A 22,695-nucleotide genomic window follows, 5' to 3' on the forward strand; every position below is an offset into this window, starting at 1 on the left:
CAATATAAATCTTATTCTAATTAAAAATAGCATGTGTAAGTCGAATGTATACAATACAATTGTTTTTAGGTCTATGTAACATTTGAAGCCCACTAATTAGGTCAATCCAAACAATAGAATATTCACTTCCTAGTACAGAGCAAAACGTTCATTAGTAATTCATACTCCATTAACTACCGTTTATGTAACTGAAGAACAATGTGAAAAGATGGCTTAAGAAAAGAATGGTCATTGCTTCACGTATTTTGTTTGCAACTTATTCAATTATTGTGAGAATTATGAAAGTCAATGTAAGCAGGATCAGACGCCAAAATAATTCCCAATTTTGTAGACCTTTCAAGCTCATTTGACGTACAAATTCGTACGTACTCTTGATCTACATTACTCTAAATGGATTCTTATAGTCGTTTCCTAACAATACCAAATTGTGAAACGACCACATGATCCTGAGATTTTTATACGACTCATCTGATCTCCCACAACAAATTCCCTAACTAATTGATACGAAACAATGCTATCTGTCATGTCAACCCGGTGGTTACCAAGCATTCTGTACTTTGTTATTTTAATAGATAACAATCGTTGAATCGTACAATATTAATTAGCACACTATGATAGAACCCTGTACTGCCATGTGATACAAAAAATATTGAAATTACTAGTAAAAGATCCAATGTGCGAAGTAATTTTTCCATATTTAGGCGTTGAACTTAGAATTTGTATTACCGTTCTTCGGCGGTTTGATGCTCGCGTATGTCTCTAACAAAGTGAATATATAAATTTACAATAATTACACTGTCGTCGTGTTTAAGTTAATTAACATAAATTATATCAGAAACAGGGTTCGCTGATAGGTAGATATAAACATCATAATAAAAATCGATTTTTTGCCTCGAAATATGAATGCGAAGTGCGAAAGGTTTGTTTTTTCATTGTTAACTTATTTTATAATTAATAAACAAATTTTAAATGAATTAAAGTCAATTATTAAATAAAATAAATAATGCCACTAGCAGTTTGAAAATCGCTTTTTCATATGCATGATATACATCAAATACGGATATTTTAGTATTATATATTAATATCGAATTTTTGCGAACCCTGATCAACAATTTGTTTCTTCATTTACGAACTGTAACTTCATTAAGCAGAAACTTTCTAAATATCATTCTATGATGGTCGGTAGTTCGTGTCCGTAGGGAAAGACGAGCGATGACTTACGAACGAGTGTCGGTAATTTTTTGTAGATAACATCGATGTTTCTTACGGTCAATGTCAATTCGTATTTGAAACGGCGTCCAGACGCAGCGGACCTCAGCCGCAGTTGCAATGATTGTGCAACAAGCCTAATTCAATTTCGTCAACTCGACTTACGCTGCGTTTTTGTTACACTTTTATTAAAAAAAAGTATATTTTTAGATAATTGAATTCTTCATAGTTGATTATAGGTTTTATATTGTATTTCATTATTTACTGATTGGTCGTTCAAACGTTTTTTTTTTAATAATAAATTTATTTCTATATCGCGGATCGCAATTTTTACAAAACCTTCCATATTTTACTTACCTATCTAAGTTTCTCTTTTTTAAATCTAAATGAGTAAATAAATAACAAAAAATAATACGGTTTCATTCTTTAATAACATCTTATTTGTAAATTATCTTCATACACATAAATAATTACGTTAAAGAGAAACTAACGATGAGGCAACATCAAATCAAGCAGCGTTGGCGGCACTCGACCGTTTTATATTTTCATTATCGACCGATGCCTTGTTATGTAATATTAATTTGATAACATCTCAACTGTATTGATTCGTCTGACTTCATTCGTTTATAACGATGCAATCGTGCGTTTATTAAAACAATGACGTTTCGACTTGACAGTCATAAGAAGTTTAAAATTATTGAATTGGTACTAATTGCCTGTCTCGATTTCTTATGACTTTTTTTATAAAAGTGTTTTCTAAACCCATAGCATTCAAACCAAATAAAAAACTTGAAAATCAATCTAGGCGTCTAGGCGTTCAGTGACTGACAACGTGGCGTACAACGTACACGTTCAAAAGAAATTTATGTTTTTTAAAGATAAAACTAGCAAGAGTGAAGTCAGTGGCCCACTGTGTGGTGAAGGGTGATGACATGCACCCAAATACATAATGTATAAGTCATATAAACTGTTATCACTGTAAATCAATGCGACACGCATGATTTGCAAAATAAGAATCCTCAACCGTTGATAACACCAACACCGGCTTACTTATCTTTCAAGCTTTTAAAACCAGACAAGACAACAGACTTAGAAGACTATGCGAAAACACCCTGAGAAATAAATGTTTCAATCACTTTAAATGGAACATGTTTATACTGTAGATTAAAAAAAATATATTTTTATTTTAGAATAATTTTATTTGGTTAATAATTTTTATTTTTCTTTTGTTCTAGTTATTCGATATGAAAAAGTTTCAATCCAACGTGAATCGGGAGCTGCGACGTTCGTACCCGGACCGTCGAAGGCTCGAGACGCAATGTTTGAGCGCCATCGCATTTGTCAAATCAGACAACGAACTCTTAGAATGCCCCATCTGGGTGCTGATCATCAATGTCGTCGCCATGGACATGTTGAAATCAAAGTTGCCACCGGGTAAGTCTATTTTTTTTATAATATTTCGAATAGAATCGAAGACTTTCGTCAAATCATGACGGAAAAGAAATCTGCATTTCAGAGATAAAATACTGTAAAATGTCTACCTGTTATTAAGCTGGATATTAGGATAGTAGTTTTTGCTCCCCTATGTCTAGTAGGACATATAGTATTATATGTAGTTATGTTTTACTTCTCAGTTCTCTAAAATATCAATGTTTGTATACAATACAAGTACAATAATTATTCTTATACTATATTTTTCATTTTATTTTCAAATTATTCAATTCAAATTTGTAAATTGAATAACATGATTCAACAATATTAACTAGAACATTAAGTTATTCAAAATATTTATTTAAGGTTCTTTTTGCAATGACTAACACTAAGAGGTGTCATTTCCTGTTTCCTTAAATTCTTGAGAGGGGATTTCCAAAAACAAGTAATAATTTTATGTCGTGGTTTTGAACCTTCTGCAAAAACCTTATCCCGATGAATTCAATGAACTATTAATTTGACCATTTAAATGTCGCTATAAATACGTATTTAAAATTATAGAATATTGTACAGGATCTATATATATCCGGTTGACAAGTTGAGTGACCTCTTAAGACATTAGTAGAAATGTAGATGAAGGCAGGCGCCTTAAATGTTTTGTTAAAGATAATTATTGTTACATTCATTTAAATTATCGACTTCGCTTTTTATGCAAAGGACTTGTAATGAATGTTCTAAATTTAAAATAATAATAACTTTATTAAATAAAAACGTACATATAGTCCCTAGATAGGATAGTACGACAAGGCCATCGATAAAAATTAGCCTAAATAAACAAACATCACGAACATAGAAAAAAACGTTTATCGATTTATCTTAAAATCTGCGCATCTATTAGCGAATCAAGATGAACTTGAGATGATTAAGCCAAATTTTTTTAACCGGTAGTAAGTTTTTGTACAAATTATAAAATTATGCCTAACAATCATCCTTCGTTTTATTAAATGGCTTTAAACGTTTACTAATCGCAGAACGCTGATGTTTTGTACCGACGATGCGTTGAATTCTTTTGTTAGATACGATCTTGGACTGTACTAATTAATTTGTAACTTTTTAATATTTTACGTTACAATTTTATATTCAAGGCGTTTTAAGTTTGTTAAATATATTTTGTTAAAATATTACATCATCTATGTACTAATATTGCATTCTTAACTTACGTATGCCTTTTTATTTTGTTCTCTTATTTCGTATATAAAATATGAGTATCAAACGTGTTATAATTAAACGCACATTGACCACGAATTTGTCACGGTATAGCCGAACAAAAAGTTCAGAACAGGAAACCATTTTGTCCAACCCATTTTATTACCTTGGACGTCATTACAAAACTTCTATCAAAAACTAATCACTTGAAGACCACGTAGAACTTCCGCATATTAAAAAATCAAAAGCACAAAACATGTTAAAACTTATGAAATAATTTCTGAAACAAAAAATATGAATAAAAAGTTTAAGTAATGGTCGAGCTTTATATAAATTGTTGTACACAATTAAATAATCTGAATCGGATAGCGTATGCCCGATCATTAAACTTGACGTTAAGGGATGCTACATTTCTCGCAATGAAGAAAGCAAATCAGAGGAAAAATCGCATTAGTATTGCCAGGATGACATAAAATGAACAATACAATTCATAGAAAATAAATGAACTAACGCGAAACTCCCTGACAAAGACACAGTGTTCCAAATGGACTGTCATGTTTTATCTGGTAGCAGAAAAGAATACCATCTCAATAATGCGCCATGAACCACATTTGTCAAAACACCCCATAAACGATATTTCAAAAGTAACTAGCAAGTTCAACTGAAGTTAGATTCGATTGGTGCCATTGTCAATGACGTAGAGGATAGTCGTGAGATAAACGCCATCTTTATAAACACAAAGTCTTCCTTTATTAATCATCTATTGTCCGAACATTACAAGGACGTTATCGAACATCGGTCACGCGTCATCGATAGAGACATTAATTGCCGTTGAATACATCACGTAAGGAGCACTGCAAATATGCCGAATTATGTTACCTATTCTTATAAGCAGTTTTCGATCCAATGTTACAGTCACCTTGTCTCAGACCTCCATCAAGCTCCAGCTTTATGCAATACAACAATGAACCGACCTCAACACTTATCATTAAGAAACAGCTAACGAACAAAATTTTAATTTTTATAATGCAACATTCTCACGGCAAACTGCAAATACTTCTTACACAAAGTCGCTATGACCTTCAATATAGTAAAGAGTTTTTAAATGGAGAAAACTTGAGTTCAATTAAAGATTTAAATTTTTATGAAGAAATAAAAAAGAAAATAAAAAATATCATGAAGAGACCATAAATTTAACTTGTATCGATGATCAAAAGCAGACGTATGTATAGACAAGCTAATTGATTTGATTCCAATCAATATTTAAGAAATTCAATTCATTCAGTTATTTTGTAGTGAATAATAATAATTCAAATATTGTTTTGAAAAATTTCACATCAACCATAACTTACGTTAATCGATTTATGATAGGTTATAAAAAGTTGTTAATGGTGCGAGGATAACTATTTCACAATGAAATTATTTCATTTCCAGCAATTTTATTATAAATTACAAATCTGATTTAGTTCTCATAGCACGCAACCGCATCAGCTATGCACTGGCTCACTTCTCAGTAGCTCGCTTTATTGTTGTGCAACAATGCAATCTAGCTTCGATCTCATGATGTACTCCTCATTTCACTCAACTTTACAGCAAATTCCTGACTTAGCTTAACCATATTGCAAACTTTGCAAGTATTCTATATCCGATATTGGTTTGTTCAAATCATACAGAATTTATGGGAAGGAAACCGCATACTAAGGTTCCCGTGATTTCCCAGCTTTGATATGATTTGCGTCTAGATTTCCTGCAGCGGTTTCGCGGTCTAACCATTATTTATTGAATGTATACTTCAAATAAAATATTAGATTCCTTTATTTTTTTCCTCGAAAAAAAAAAAAAAGATTGCAATAGCAGCTTTCTATTCAAATCATTCAAATTCAAAACCTAAGTATGTATTCGTGGTTAGTAAATCTATTGGACGTACTATAAAATATGGTCAATTTGTGAAGGATCTCTATCGATAACAACTTCTTTAAAACTAGTCTACTCTTTAACATTGTTGTCTAATATATGTTCCCGTAATAGAATCTGCTGCTTTGTTAACAGAAACAACATGTTCTACAGACCGACAAATTTCGATTTCAACATGAAGGTCGTGCGCATTCGTGACTGTCTGTGGCATAACTAGATCGTCAGAATAAAACCATTTACCTATATCTCATTAGAGTGCTCATTTCAAACTTTAGATTATCGGCTATTGAGACCTTAAAAGTTGGTCAAATACAAATCGTGACCGATGTTATGCAAAATAGTACAAATCGACTACAATAGGATGTTTACAACGAATTTAAAAATGTCTGAAAGTGAATTCGATGTTGCTTATTCTGCTTAATGGATTTATTTTGTAACTGAAATATACAAATGCTCTTTAACCTTTGAAGTTAACTCTCGCATAAAGGAAACATAAAGAACAAAATATTTATAAAATAAATACCATAGAAAAAATTATAATTTATTGCCGACGAAACCCTTTGAAGTCCGCGTTGGAAATATTATCTTCAATCTATGACTACAATTTTCTGGACATTGAAAACTTGGGTACCGCTTTAGGATTCAGGTCATTGACAAGGCTAATCTGAATTCTAATCCCGCAGCTGCGAATGCCGCTTTGCTAGACACGTAGATCTTATGAGACAAGATGTATCATACATGCCTTTTATCTCCAATCAACGCACTATTACGCACATATTACATAAATAATGTTTTTTAAATTATTTTACCTCTTCAAAAGTGTTTTATTTTCAAATCAGGAATACATCACTATTAATCACGCATCAAACCGTTTTAATTTCGGCTGTTTAAATTACATTGGAATAATTTATAGATACATTATGATAACACTGCCTTTCGGCTACTCAATTTTACCAGTCATTATTAAGGGATCTTGGTTATTAGAAATTAATTATCATTGCATATTTTTATTTTTATTATTATTATTATTATTATTATTATTATTATTGCCTACTGTGTACTTCGAGAGGTTCCTTTATGTTATTTCCGCTGGCTCATTCGATTTAATTTAACATGACCGTCGAACAGTTATTGGAATATTTTAATCTGGAAATGTCAAAATGTACGCTATTCGACTTATATGCAAGTTAGTGTTGTAGTCACTGTACACTTTCTACTTTGCATTTGCAATTTCAGATTTCTATTTACATTAAGGATACTTATAATTCTATAACTATATTATAGTAGGCGTCTTTTAAATATTAAATTTTATTTTAAGGTTACCAACGAGTTGGTTTAGGTTACTCTATGTGGAATTTCTTCCAGCCATTCCGTATATAGTAATTTGTAATATATCGATGTAGGTATGAATAAAAGTCTGTTAAGCACAATAACTTCTTACTTCATACCTATCATATTAATTTTGCTTATTCTTGGATTGATTCTTGTACAAATTATATAGTCGCTGGAACTTCCTGCATATCAAGAACAAAATGGAAATACGGCACAGATAAATACGTTATATATTAATACCTTCAACCTTTAGTTCGCATTATAATCGTAGTTTCTAGTCGTGGCGAGTGATTGCCATCCGATCCCAGCATCACGACATTACGCCCGGGTCGATTGCAAAATGTTACCGACCGAATGCACAGACCGTGTTAGATAATCGATTTAGATTTTTATAATAAAACATCGAAGACATTTTTTTTATGTAATACTTTCATCGAAGTCTTCGGAATACTTCCGAGCACTCGATATCTTTATTTTATATTCTCTATTTCTGGTTGGGTTATTAACATTTATATTAATAAACTTTTTGAATATTGATAGGATTTTTCCTTCAAATTGATATTGAACCAAACGGAGAGTGAAATATATTAAACAAAAATATGATTTTACAAATCGGTACATAAATGATAGATTTCTGAGTTAACAAACATAAAAAATACAAACGAATTGACAACTCCCTTTTTATAAATTGGTAAAAAACATAAAAGAAATATGTATTCCTATAATAAATAGACAAAGCGATTAATTAACTTAAATCAAAATCTTACTTAACCCGTATAATAAAATATCCTGCTTCTAAATCCATACTTAATTGTATTCTGATAGTTCCAACTTAATTGATTCTTTAAAACTACCTGCGAAATAAAAGGTCACACATTTAAAACAGACTCGATTCTCATTTGGAAAAGAAAAGGGAGCCAGGTTCGAATTTAATTTTAAAACCGTTTTAAATTCAGACTAAACGACTAACGAGATTGTCTTCATTCATTTTTGTTTTTTTTTATTATTCAAAAAGACCGACAATCATTCATTGATTAAACAAAATGAATGCAACATTTATAAACTCATAAATTACTTTAAATATATAAATATACACTTTATAGGAATTGAATGCCAATATACCATTAATTTAATCTTTTATTTTTGTCTAACAGTTCAAAGACCGATGGACATTAAGAACAGACCTCGCATCCCGATCCCAGACGAAGACCCCTACAGTATCGCGAGCTCTAATGCCAATGGATCTGGATCAAGTGGTAGCTCTGGGGGCTACGGTCATAACGGCCACAATGGACATAATGGCCATAACGGCCACAACGGCCACAATGGTCACAACGGCCACAACGGACACGGGGTTGTTGCTGCAACGAGAGAGCAATTGATGATGCAAATGGGAGCCAGAAGAGGTGAAAAGCCACCTAATCTACCACCAAGGGAAAATGGTTATGGACCAGCCGATATTCCTAAGGTAAGAATTAAATTTTGTACCTATTCACCCAATAGATCTAGATAGTTTCATAAACATGAATGCGGTTGAATGAAATAAAACTTTTACTACATCTAGTATCCAGAAGAACGATAATAAAATTAATCAATTAACTAACCATTCAATAATAAAAAATCAAAAGTCGAATCAACAAGACTTTCCGTAATGTAAACCGAGGTTTATGTTAAGTAACATTTCATAAGGCAAAGTAATTTGAAACTAAATTAATATCACAACCACGTTGAATCGAGCACACTCGTGATTTGCCCTTCAAATAGTTTAGTTTAATGTAATCCCATTCACACAAAGCATTCCATTTCAATTATTACTGACGGACAAACACATATCGTTATGACCAATTTTTTACATATTAGATGCGGTTACAAATTGTCCGTGTAATTTCAGTGTAAGTGAAAAATGCGTTAACTTATTACATCTCGTAATATCTCGTAGTTCAGTTTGTAAGTTCATTTGAAAATAGCTCGTGTTCTTAAATCAATTTGCTGTAACGAATTTTGCTTTATTATTTTTAGATGAGAACATTTTCTTAGACCAAAGAAATCGGCTTATAAAACAAATCATTTAGTTAAAATACGATTTTAAGCATTTTAATACGAAAGTGTTGCTATTATATCTCTAACAGTCAAGTGTCACTTGGATTCCGAATTAATATTGGGATATCAAGCGTATATTCAAACACGTCATCCACAAATAACTCATTTATGTAATATGTAAATCTCAAATTCAAATATGTTGAAATATTTGCTTAAAACAGTAACCACAGAACTATAATACCGCTGACTAGATTGCAAAGTGTGTTGCAAATATTAACGTTACTTAAATCCTTTTAGGGTAACTAAATCCGAAAAATAGACGAAAATATTGCAAACATTTATTTATGTAATGAAGTATATAATCAAATAGGTTGTCATAGTCTCATATAAACCTTTAATGCAAATAAAAGAACACGCAAAGTTAAAAAAATTAAAATAATCGAAAATAATTATAATGAATTATTGAAAATAAAACAAAAAATATTTATAAAGGACATTAATCTAACGCGTTTTGAAGCAAACACGATACAAGAATATTCACTTCAAATATAAGGGCTATATTAACATTTAAATTATTACTTCGATAGCGTCAGTTCTCATGCAATATGCATTAATTTTGAGGTTTTATGCTTCGTGAGTTTCAATATAAAGTAATTCCAATTATTCGCTAACAAAATTCATATCAAATTTATTATTCGGATTGGCACTTAAAATGAGTTATCAACTACTTGTCATATGTAAAAAGCTTCTAAATCCTTAATCTTAATGCGAAAGGGGATACAAATCACTTTAAACTGGAGACATAATCGTGAATCACAAATACTCTTAATGGAAATCAAACCTTGACCCTAAGATTGGGAATTATAAAGGAGATTTTCAAAATAAAAGGGGCAGTTAATGCATAATGGGCCGTTAATGGATGGATTTACTCGAAGCGATTTCGAAATGACTCTCGACATGAATAATGGAATTCTTCAATTCGCAACTTTGTGTTGATATATTCCACCTAATGCAATTTTATCAAGGATTGATTATTGGTATTAGTAATCTGTAAATTACTCTCGAAAATTCTTGGAACTTATTCGACGATTCTGCTTCCATACATTAGGTACGATACTCGCAATTTCCTTTAGATATATAGATAGATTATCTAGATATTTTCCTTCACCCTTGAGCACAATATCAATAATCATAAGCCATATTAATAAAATAAAGCAAAAGTAACAAGCTATAAATGTTTTACTGTTAGTTTTGTCTCAATTACCTTAAAATTCAGTGGTGCTTGTCTGGGTTTAAACCCGCAAACATCGGTGCACGCGTTCTAATCACTGGGCCTGGAAGTCGTAAAAAATATTTCAAATAAACGCTAGTTTCGCGGATTATCCACTAGTGTAATATAAATATTTAACATATTATAATCTATTGCGATTTTTTTATTGCTAAATTATGCTTACTTCATATCATGTAATAAATTTCTCCGTCAATAATTTTGTAAATCTGTATGTAATGATAATCACTGATACACATATCAAAGATTTTATCGAGACCAAATAAAATATTTGACTCGAAGTGAAAGTTTGGTCATTTAACGCGCGTTACTTCGGAATTCATCTAATAATCCGACATAAGATAGTCATATCTTAGTATCTACAAAAGTGTATCATCAAATCTCACTCCACAGTTTAACAGGTTTGCTTTAAAAAAAAGCGGGTGAAAGTCTCCTGACAAAAAAATATATTATTTAAGCCTTTCAATTATATCATTAGACTGCTTCAACTTCATTTGATTCGTATCTTCAATTAATATAATATTTGTTATACTGTTAATTAATTAATACTTCTCGTTTTATATGTTTTAGACTTTTGGTTTTTAAACATCTATTTAGAAATTAATTTGGATTTTTAGAACGTGCTGTCAAACCAAATATCATGGGTTAACCCTAGACCATTTCAAGCACCATTTAATTTTGATATGGTTCCGTTTTTAATAACTCATCTAGTGCTCGGCGCTGAAGGGAAATATAGTACAAACCTTTATAGGTCGGATGAAAATCTGCAACCTGTGAATCAAACCAATCAAAGCTAATTGATAAGCAGGAGGTCGACATTAGTTCCAAATCTTCAGTGCAAAAGGATAGAAAGTTTAGGATTAGCAGTGGTTCATTTACATGCTGATATTTTTAGTATTACAAGTTAATATAACTAAGTATCTTATACTAAGACATAAATAAATACAAGGAAAAAAATAACAAAATATCCTGTGTGATATATGTGTATTGAAATGATATGATGGTAAGCTATTTAAAATCTCTTTTGTGTTACAAATTACCGTATAACACTCAATAATTACTTTAAATGTCATCCGTCTGTTATTTGAGATACAGGTCGTTTAACGAATGGTGCATTAACAGGCATATACTTTATTCAAATTGAACAAAATCAAGTTAACAATGGTAGGATCTATATCGATGGTATTTCAGTTTGATCTTATCCTCGCCGCCAAAGATGAATGTACGCAGGCGTGAGACGCAGTCAGTCTTCTTATTGGCGTATCCAAATAGCTTGTGCTGTGACATGACAAAGATCAAGAATGTTCATTTTGCAAGTTTACTTTTATTATTGATTCACTCGCCTTCGTACATTCATGTCACACTATAAATAACAATGGAAAGCGATTTTAACCCTTAATTTGGTAACGTCCGGTGGGACGAACATTACTTTTAAAAAAATCCTGCTCGTTTTTCATTCGATGTTCACTGACGCGTAATAGATAAAATATTTTTTTATATCATAAACTAATAGTAAAAAATAATTGTTTGATTGTGGCAACATTGCATTTGTCAGTCGTGACACAAAATGTCGGCGAAGAGGCGGCCACCTGTTTTGCTCAAGGTATTTATTATTGTTTTTCCGTTTTTTTGCAAATAATATTATTTAATTTTACATTATATTATAAGTTAACTAACCTATAAATCATTTTAATTAAAAAGCATCTACGCTTCATTTTATTTTCATTGTGTTTTTTGGTACTAAAATGTTTTGTCCGTCACAGCGCACATTGCCAAATATATAGAAAAGTACAACTTTATTATCGTGTCCGCTGTGGCGGACAATGCCAAAATGTGTGTGCTATTGGTGTTTTGGTTTTTGTGCTGAGATTGGTTTTCGTTTCTTTGTCAACAGCCTAATCGTGCTAGTAAGATCATAGCTTTAGTGCCGAATGAACATGCACCTTCCGATGCTAGCGAAATATCTGATTCTGAAACAGAATTGCATGATGAACGTACTAACTCTTCCACCCCGCTTTCTTCTCCTGCACCATCAATTGCATCTTCTCTTGCTAACCTTACAATAGATTCAACGGATAACGAAGAATCAAATGTCGATGTTGCTGATATTATACCGGATTCTATAGTGCGTGAAATTACCGAATCAAATTATGAAAATGTTCCATCCCTATCAGCTATTCCTTCTTTGCCATCAACGCCCATAGCGCCATTAGCTTCTTCATTATCAGTGTCATCTCGAAAAACTAGATCCAAGAAACCACCAACAGTAAGTGCCAAAAGAATAAAGAAGGCTAAAAAGTTTCAGCTGACATATAACTGGCGTTTAGCTCAATTCCGTCACCAAGTGACCATAGAAGCGGATGAGAATGAGAATTACAATGACCTGCCTGCAGATGATTCAGCTTTGAGTTTCTTCTACCTTTTTTTTTCTTCAAATATTTTGAGCAGTATTGTAGAACAAACGAACTTGTATTCCGTACAAGAAACCGGCAAGTCAATTCAGCTATCAGAGGAAGAATTTAGAGATTTTTTAGCTTTGCATGTAATTATGGGTATTGTTGTAATGCCTTCTTATCTCGATTATTGGTCGGATAAATTTAGATACGCTAAAATTGCAGATATAATGTCTCTGAAAAGATATCAGCAGATACGACGATATTTACATTTTGTTGATAATAATATGGCTGATGGAGACAAATATTTTAAAGTTCGTCCAGTTGTAGAACAAATACGACAAAATTGTCTCAAGCAACAGAAAATAGAGTCAAAATTTAGTATAGACGAAATGATGATCGCGTATAAAGGTTCTAAGGCAGGAAAACGTAAGCAATATATGAAAGACAAGCCAAACAAATGGGGTTTTAAAAATTATGTACGAGCCGGTGTATCAGGCATAATCTATGATTTCATATTATATGGAGGTGACGATACATTTCGTAATCATATGTTTAGTGAAGAGGAATTGTCCCTTGGTTTTGGCGCTCAAGTGGTCGTAGCTTTATGCCAAAGCATTGAAAGAAAACCAGCGACAATATTTTGCGACAATTTTTTTTCTTCTCCGGAGCTACTTTTCATACTTCGGGAAAAGTACGGAATCTTTGCCTTAGGCACTATAAGAAGCAATCGCCTTAGAGGAGCAGATGCTGTTCTGCCTACAGAAAAAGTAATGAAAAAAAAGCCTCGCGGAAATTTTGTTGAAGCTGTATGTGACCAAAACCGCTTAGCAGTTGTTCGTTGGAACGATAATAAGGCTGTCACATTTATCAGTTCATTTGTAGCAAGTGAGCCTTTAGAAAATATACGCCGGTATTGCAAAGATGCAAAAGAAAAAATTAACGTTCAGTGTCCACAAATTGTGCGACAATATAATAGACATATGGGAGGAGTTGATCTTGCTGATATGCTAATATCTCTCTATAAAACACCGTTTAAGAGTAGGAGATGGTATTTATCCATATTTGCACAGATGCTCGATATATGTATAAATAATGCTTGGTTACTATACCGCCGCAAACATTCAAGCAATGCAAAAGCTAAAATATCTCTCAAAGCGTTCAGATATGATATCTATGATTTATTGTTGAAGGAAAATAGATCCGCTAAAAGAAATAGAACTGAGGCAACCAAAATAGTAAAACCACATGTAGCCCGACCTCCGAGTCCAGTCAAATATGACAACGTAGGTCATTTCCCTTCAACAATGGAAGAAGGCCGCTGTAGGTTTTGCCTAAAAAAGACTGTAGTGTATTGTATAAAATGCAATATAAGATTATGTTTTGTAACGGGCAAAAACCCAAGAAATTGTTTTCTTAATTTTCACACCAAATAAATAAGTTATTAATTCTTAGATTTCTATTTTTATATCTTTGTGTAGTAAAAAATTAAAAATTACCGTTTGTTTTATTATTTCCGTAATTTGACAACGTCCGCCGCAGCGGACATGCAAAGCTGACCATCAATGGCGAAGTTATTGGCAATGTCCGCTGTGACGGACATGGCTTTCCCCAGCAGTGGGCTATTATAGATTTTTTTAAAGATTTTTCTGGGACTTTTTGACACATCCCTAAAGTCATACAATAATAGAAATTAAATATTTTGAACTTTTTTTTTCTTGCCAAATTAAGGGTTAAAGATGGCGATAACGATTATAGAGACTTGTTGCTCTTTATGCTTAGTCGAGTAGATTTTTTATCTAGAGATTTACTTATTTATTTATTATGTTGGAGAGCGATTTTCAAACCGGTTAGTCTTTAAGCAATTTTCAATTCATGATTTTAGATGTATTTTATTTATTTATTTAATAACAATCATTACATCCATTTGATGCATATTTTCGTATTATTTTAACAAAATTATTACCTGATGAAACAATGATAGAGTAATTTTTCAATTCATTCTTAATAAGTAAATAACTTGACAAGATTAATCACATAGGGTATATTTCTATACTTTAATTCATATTTTGTAAAATGAAATATAACACCATCATTTAGTTAAAATGCTTTTTACAAACACAATGAAATTGATTAACGTTGATTCGGTCCATTAAAGTTACAAAGAATGACAAAAGTCCATTGATTTATGCGAACGCGTATCGAAATCGGGGTGGCGAGCATTTCTTTCCCCAGATAAGTTCCTCTCTACAATATGAGCATCGTATCACCATTAGTTGTCCATTGATCTCGTTTTACCGTGTAAGAAGATAAGGATAGTCAAGTACCCACGCATTTATTTCTTTGCTGTTTATGTTTTTTCTCGTTCTAGTTTTAATACGATTCTGTATGTTCCGATAATATAATCGTATTGACGCTGTTTATGTCCTTTAAAACGTTTTAATCCGACTTGTTTAAAGGCTTGTTTATTAAGTGAGTTAGGAGCTCGATCCGAGTTCCGGACAGAGTTATAGTCTGATCAGATTTGCGGAATAAAACGAAATAAAAGGATAATAGATTTGTTATGTTTAACCTCTGAGGTTACAATATATTTCAATTAGTACAACTTGAAATAGTGTATTTTAAAAAAGATTTTTTATTGATGTTTGTTTAGATTATTTGATATTTATTGAATTTAAATAATATAATTTTCTTTTTTTTCTTCACAGCCGGATTATGATGACATAGAAGTGAATGAACGCGTCCCGACACAGTTCCCGAGAGGAAAGTCAGATAAAGGAAAGGACAACAAGAAATATGGTGAGATACACACATCCCTCAAATAAATAATTATTAAGACGAAAACGAAATCCATTTTTACAGTTTTCAAACGTTTAAACTTATTTCGGTCTAATTTAATTGGTACCTTCAAAAGAAATAGTATTTGTACTTAGTAGTAAAGAGCACTAATTAAAATACTCGTCTTTAGCATTAAATTAGGGACACAAAACGCTGCACTAAGTACAAGTATTGTCGCTTTAATTAACTTAAAGGAAGATACGAAAAAATAGCCCAACAATCGTTGCATTAATTATTCCAAGGTAATAAATTTAGTACAAGAGATGTACGGTATACAACTCGGTTTGTTTAAGCTAGGGTACCATCTCTATTACTACTGCCTTTAGAATTTAATTTAGAGTTATCTTCTGGTCGCCCACACTGTACTCCGTCCCACTAGTTGGCTATTACAGAGCTTTGAAATGTATATAGACTACTGAAGGCGCCTACATGAATGCCTAGCTTCCTATCTTTGGTCATGTGTAAAGATCCTCTTGCGTCTCGCTTTTGTGGAAAATAAAAGTTTCGATACTTGAGATTCTCATTTAAAAGTATTTGAATCTTAATTAAATGCTAATTTGATTCAATTTGAACTAACTTTCAAGTCGCTTTAAGCGCTTTAAGCTAAGATACAGTTTCAACGCCAATGCGCTATTGTGAGCTGTTATTTACGTATGGATCATATGATTTACAATTTCGTTGCAAGTATGAATATTGCAAAGTCAAATGGCTCATCATTTATAACTCTCAGTATTTCGAAATGCTCTTACAACACAACGCGAATAACGTACACATAAATAATAAAATCAAAATGGTATGCGTAATATTGAATATATTATCAGAATCTTACTTTGAAACTATAAATATTTTACACGTCTTTACATTTGGCAGTGTCCGCGACTCGTTTATAAATGATTTTGTTTTTCTTAATATTATGACCTATATCATCATTTGTCGTAACCAAATTAATTTTCTTAGAGTCAGGTAATATGGCACGTGTTACGACTGTAATAGGTCGTATGAAACACTTAGTAATCAAGACATGTAAAACTGATACAAAATGAATTCGAACTGAACCCAAACCGAAGTCTGATCTCATCGGGATTACCGTCACATTTGACGTAACGTGGGAAAATATTTATATATACCAAAAAAAAATTAAAATGTGCCAAAAAGGCACATATTATTTCGCCAATGTCATGTGCGAATTAAAATATCGCAGTTGTGACCAAACAATAGATATACAAATTCCATACGTTTTTTACATCTCTACTATTAATATACACTTCAAAGGGTTCTTGATTAATAAGTTTAATAGTAAAACAGCACTTGACAACTACAATGCACATTTTCAATAATTACCACCTTTCAAACCGTCAATCTCGAATCCATAATAGATATAATAGATTATTTTAGATCTCAAACAATGATTTAGTACCAATTCAAGGTCAAAGTTGATTATTTAAGTTAAACCCCCCTTCCATTGGAATAAGCCATAGAGTTATACAATAAATGTAACAATAATAATGAGTATATGTTTGTAAAGCTATCGCGTCAATTAACAATAGTAACCTTTTCAAAAGTGACTGGATATCAGCAAAACTATAACAGTATTTATCAAGTTTAATTTAACGCATGCTCGCTTTGTATATGACGTGTTCGGTTCACGCTTGCTCCAAATGTCGGCCGTTCGGATGGTGCAGAGGTTACCAGACAATACCGTTTCGCAACCTCTGCCTGACATTTGGTCATATCCTTGATATTTAAAATTGACGGTATTCGAGCTGCAGGCGTAGGATGCGGAACATAAAGTGCACGCATTCATTGTTTTAATTTGAAATACTTTTACATAATGTCTCGCGAACTGTATGATTGGTTGGTTTTTCTTCCGTTTACAGCACTTATTACTGATTCATTGAACGTAGATTTTTTTGCTACAACAAATAATCAACTTTAACATTTTGCTGCCTAACGAACGTGAGAATGTATCCTTTGAAACGTTAAATGTTATGGCGGGTTTTAGATTGTAAATACAGGCCATTTAAAATGTTCACACGTTTTGCTATAGACACTTATCAAAATCATCGGGTCTAATTCTATTGTATATTGCATGCATTTTCACAAATCACATTAATCAAGGTAAAATATATCCTTCCAGATGATCCCTACTATTGTGGCCTGCGCGCTCGTGTGCCCAACTTCGTGAAGGCGACCGGCAAGCACGTGTTGCCTGCGATGACAGAGCGCCTGACGCTGAAGGAGGTGCCGGTGCCGAGCAAGCGCTACAGCGTGGCGCACGCGCACCCTGGCCCCTTCCCTGCGCACGTGCCACCCTTCGCCCACCCCCTGCCCCAATCGGCTCTCTGGCACGCACGCTCCTACGAGAGTGGAATCGGTGCGTACGACCGTCCCCCGAGAAAAGAGAAGCTCATGTTCCAATTCTATCCTGACAGGGAGCGCAGGCTGCGCCCCATGATGATCCAGCAGCCACGCTAACTAACGCACTTTATCCGACTCTTCGCTCCAGTCTTGGTATTTACCTTTCTCTTATACGCTTAGCTTGGTTGCACCTCACCCGATGCTTCGTAATTCTGACACTTTACCTTGTCTATCCACTTCTACCCTCACTTTAGACTGTTGAGATTTCTATTTCGAAATAAGCGACCATATTCGATCTACAGCGACCAGAGACTGCCGCTGGACTTCATCATCGCAAGCTTCGCTTTCATCCCAATTTAGATGTAATCATCAGATGAGTGTGTGAAGTTGTTTTTCCGTAGCACAGTTACTAACAAACTGCACGGAATTATCGATACCAAACCTATTGTCCAATACAAGAATAACTTTCCAGAGTTTTGAATCTAACATGCTTGTGAGTTAAAACATACAAAAATATATCCCCGTAGGTACAAATCCCGGTGTATGTAAGCTCTCGAAAGCGATCGACATGAATTCGTGATCATGTATGCCCTACGTCAGGAACTTGTTTGTCGTTTTTGCAATCGACCGAACAACCATAGAATTAAACCAACAAGCACTAGTATTCCCAAAGATCAATAAATATTTCGTTCAGATATAAAGTTCGACATTAATATTCATTAACATTTTTAAAAAATATAATATGAATCTAATTAATAATTAAAAATAACATAAAATTTCGTACGTATTAATATTTGATACGTCTTGACATTTTAAAAAATATATGCATTTTTAGATAAGGAACAACTTTTATAATTGTAATATCTTAAATGTAAATTCCAGTTATTAATTATTTCTTTTGTGCCGTATAAGTAAAATTAAAGTGAAATCCAACATAATGTATTGCAGGGAATTATAATTATGTCAACTTTGACGAAAATAACTACTCATACTGGATCAATCATCTTCAATCTTTTCGATAAAAAAAACCTTTTGATATTACAGACGGAGAACAATACGACCCATATGCACTTTACGGCCGCCTTCCGATTCCCGGACGCGGATTCCCTCCACCACCGGCTGCCAACGCTCGTCACATGTTCATCGGAGAATGGGACTAAAGAAACATTCGCACACGAACACCACAAGGACCACATTAGCTTATATTGATAATATCACTTCGACCAAAACTCTTTGACATTACGAAACTTCTATCCATAATTAGTTAGTCTTCTTACGATATACTATTGAATTTCATATATTTTTTTAAAGAGTTAGTACGGAAATTGTAGCTGTCTCTTTCTCACGCAATATACGATTTAATTTTAGAAGAGAACAGCTGATCGAAGTTTCGCAAGAGTTAAACAGTCTCCTGAGAATTGTTAAATTGAAGTGATGGTATCGAAAATTATATTGTAAATACTTATTGTAAATTATGATTATAATTTACTTTTATGTTCGACAAAGTATATTCGAAACGACATTTTAGTATAGAGTCTGTAATATAGATTACTAGTAATGAATTATTTACCGTGTAAAACGTTCTAGATTAGTGGTAGTTAGTAATGTTAAACTAAGTGCTTCATCTTCAATAATCACTGCCAATATACATAGAGACGTTCTGAAACGTTAGGATTTTAAAACATAACGTCCTTGTCTTCTGAGATTTTTGGAAGTTACAAAATCATTATTTTTACTTATATAATAGTAAGTTTTGTTTTTAAGTTAAAGTGTCAATCCTAGTCAGCACAGGGTTGGATATCTGGAGGATGAACACTGGCTTTCTAGACTGCATTTGATATTTATGAAAATTATTATTTTTCTCAATATTGAAAACTTGAAATATTACGAGGAAAATAATAATTATATCTCGATTGGAAATTATTGAAAAAAATGTTGTAAATTTTAAAAGATACTTTTAATACTTCTAATTTTATAATGTATATCTTTTCTGTCTTTGTAAATAAATATTTCCATTTTAATATAAGGAATTAGTTGTTACTTAACTAAGTTTTCAATAACTTAATATCACATATACGCTATTTCTGTTATGGTTATATTTATCAATACTCAACTATGTTAAACTTAGTATAATATTTTGTACAATAATTTTGACAATTTTTTTTTTAATTTTTTATAGTTGTCAATATTTTTACACTTTTTATAAGCTTATATTTTAACTCCAACCTTTAAAGTAAAATTAAAAAAATAATTAATATGTACATTGGAGTCTATATTACTTGCTTAAAACTGAAAAACATCCTAAATTTGAGTTTCGGAGGTGCTACACAGGTTACCATTCTGTTTTATGTAACTTAGGTATTATCTTAATTCTAAGACTTCTTTGAAATCACAATATTTTATGTAATTATTTTCAATCATTCGATTTTAACATTTTCGACAGGGAATTAAACGAGTGATTCTTTTTTTAAACATCCTATTCGATTCTAAAAAAGGATATTTTAGAACATTTTTATAATCTAAGTGAAATCGCTATGAGAAGTGATTTAATTATTTAATGTTTTGAAGTATATGAATATGTGAATAAATTATTATTTTTTAAATCGAATCGCTGTACACTTGTAGATACGTACAGCGTCAACATCCGCAACCTGTAACGTAGGGTGTTGGTTAAACAGTAACCTAATTTAAGGAACATGTGTATGAATCAAATATACAGTTATTTTAATAAATATTCATTTTATTTCCAATCCACAATATAATATTCCTAATCAAATATAAATATATCGCGGTTGACAAACATCTAGCGAATGTCTTACCGCTATAAAATTTTATACTTTTTTGTGTTCGATTTATAAGAGTGAGTGGGCCAGTGTTTATAAATTTATCTAAGGAAATCATAGATCCAATAGTAGTGCCTCGCAGTGTATTGAGAAATGGTACTGTGATTATGTCTATAGTTACAGTAGAACACTTATTTGTTGAGTTAGTTACATCTTTATCAAATACATTTCAAAATTTTCACGGTCATTAGAAATTTACATAGACAAGTAATCTTCAGCACCTATCCAACTTTTAATAAGGTATTTGATATGTTTTCTAGCTTCTTTTAATTCTTCATAGTCACCTTTTCCATTCGAAAATAAATCTCGACAGTGAGACGCCCGAGGTATTACCACTGCTGGAGCTTTATACGACAAGTCTTCCAAAACACCCAGAGTACTCCACGGGTCTATATCACCATTCGAAAATACCACATTTGTGACATTCGGTTTCAATCCTCCGTACATTTCATTCGTTTTTTCTACGCCTGCGTCAACTCTTTTCTTGTCGAATTCAGATCCAAATAAAGCAGTACACATTTTTGTATAAAAGTCCACTCGAATATTATCCGTGAATGGTTGCGATTTTGAGCTTGTTGTTTGAAAGTAACCGAATTCTGTACAGGTTTGGTAAATCCACGCTAAGATCCAATCATTTTCTTCAGAATTATATTCCTTTATCATTGCATTAAAATCATAATTATTACACTCCGCTCTTTCAGACCAAAAGAATGACTTTGACCCATTCTGAGATCTTCTAAGTTCCGAACTGAGATTTAAACTTTTACAATGATTTTCAATCTTATTTGTAGTTCCATATTGGGAATATTCCATGAAGTGCCCAACTTTGTAACTGAAAAATACTTGCTGATTCTCCGAAACTGTCATATCGCACTCGTTGCATATATTTTCTTCTTTCTTTAATTGTTCGATACCCGCGGAGCTTTGGAGTAATTTCTCATATCTAGAAAATATATTTTTTATATTATCCAAGCAACCTGGACCACCGTATTGTTCGTAGTTATCATTGACTTTTTCCAAGTATTCATAAAAGTCCGTCTTGGCTAGTACAGGGCCACTGCTTGCAATAGCGGCATCAACTAGATCAGGATACATCAATCGCATCCAAGCAGCCAAGTTTCCGGAGTACGAACCACCGATAACAACGACTTTGGAATTATTGAAATTCGGCAGCGATTTAATGGTTTTCAGTAAATGTGCGTTATCAGCGAGCGCTTGTCTTGAACTTAAATATTTGAAGCTATTTGCATCTGTCCCATTCAACGGCTTACTGTCCCCATAGAAACGGTGCTCTGAAACGTACATCGCACCATTTGTTTCCTTTGCTAAGTCGTACATTACACCTGTCGAGAGCCAACTAGATGAAGCTTCACTTTCACCACCCAGAAATAAATAAACAGGACCTCCCGATTTCCATAAACTTAACCCTTCGAAATATCTCATTTTCCATTTTCTTTTTTCATTTGTGTCGAAATGATCAAATTTCTGTTCAATCCATCGCGTTTTGATGTCCTCACTTATAGACGTTATCTGAGAACTTAGTTCCAAGTTAAGATAGTTAAAAGTGTTCCTAATATTGAAAAACCCAAAACCATTTACAAAGTTATTTAGTATTAATAGCAACGAACAATATTTTAAATACATTTTATAATTCCCTTTGAACAGTCACGTTCTCTTATTGAAGAGTATATAATATGACTTCGAGTAATCGTTACTTTTTTTTGCCTTTTATTATTAATTTCACATAATTAAGATAATGTACTGAATATTATCACCTACTTAAAATTATGCTGGCAGGCTATGCATATTTGTTGTATACATATCAATTGCTTCGACATGGTTT

General features: G+C 32.5%; 2 protein-coding genes across 5 annotated transcripts in view; one reads left to right on the forward strand and one right to left on the reverse strand.

Moving 5' to 3' along the window:
* LOC124536186 overlaps positions 1 to 20,741 on the forward strand; it is a 172,575-nt gene extending 151,834 nt beyond the window's left edge. For 3 of the 4 annotated variants that reach the window (XM_047112863.1, XM_047112925.1, XM_047112704.1), the window contains 5 exons: positions 2,445 to 2,643; positions 8,247 to 8,560; positions 15,522 to 15,612; positions 17,789 to 18,025; positions 19,054 to 20,741. In XM_047112863.1, coding sequence (XP_046968819.1) covers positions 2,445 to 2,643; positions 8,247 to 8,560; positions 15,522 to 15,612; positions 17,789 to 18,025; positions 19,054 to 19,169 — 957 coding nt within the window. In that variant the 3' untranslated portion in view covers positions 19,170 to 20,741. Of the gene's footprint in view, positions 1 to 2,444; positions 2,644 to 8,246; positions 8,561 to 15,521; positions 15,613 to 17,788; positions 18,163 to 19,053 lie in introns of all 4 variants that reach the window. The other variant, XM_047112783.1, reaches the window with a different exon arrangement.
* On the reverse strand, positions 20,729 to 22,556 carry LOC124536453 (putative serine protease K12H4.7). The gene has a single exon (XM_047113039.1). It carries the CDS (start codon positions 22,494 to 22,496, stop codon positions 21,048 to 21,050), a length of 1,449 nt encoding a protein of 482 aa, XP_046968995.1. The 5' UTR covers positions 22,497 to 22,556; the 3' UTR covers positions 20,729 to 21,047.
* Between the last annotated feature and the right edge of the window lie 139 nt (positions 22,557 to 22,695).

This window comes from Vanessa cardui, chromosome 1 (assembly GCF_905220365.1).
Source record: "Vanessa cardui chromosome 1, ilVanCard2.1, whole genome shotgun sequence".
In the NCBI taxonomy this organism is placed as follows: Eukaryota; Metazoa; Arthropoda; class Insecta; order Lepidoptera; family Nymphalidae; genus Vanessa; species Vanessa cardui.

What these genes read in the sequence shown, in the direction of transcription:
- LOC124536453 (XM_047113039.1), bottom strand. Translation starts at nt 22,496, where the DNA reads ATGTATTTAAAATATTGTTCGTTGCTATTAATACTAAATAACTTTGTA.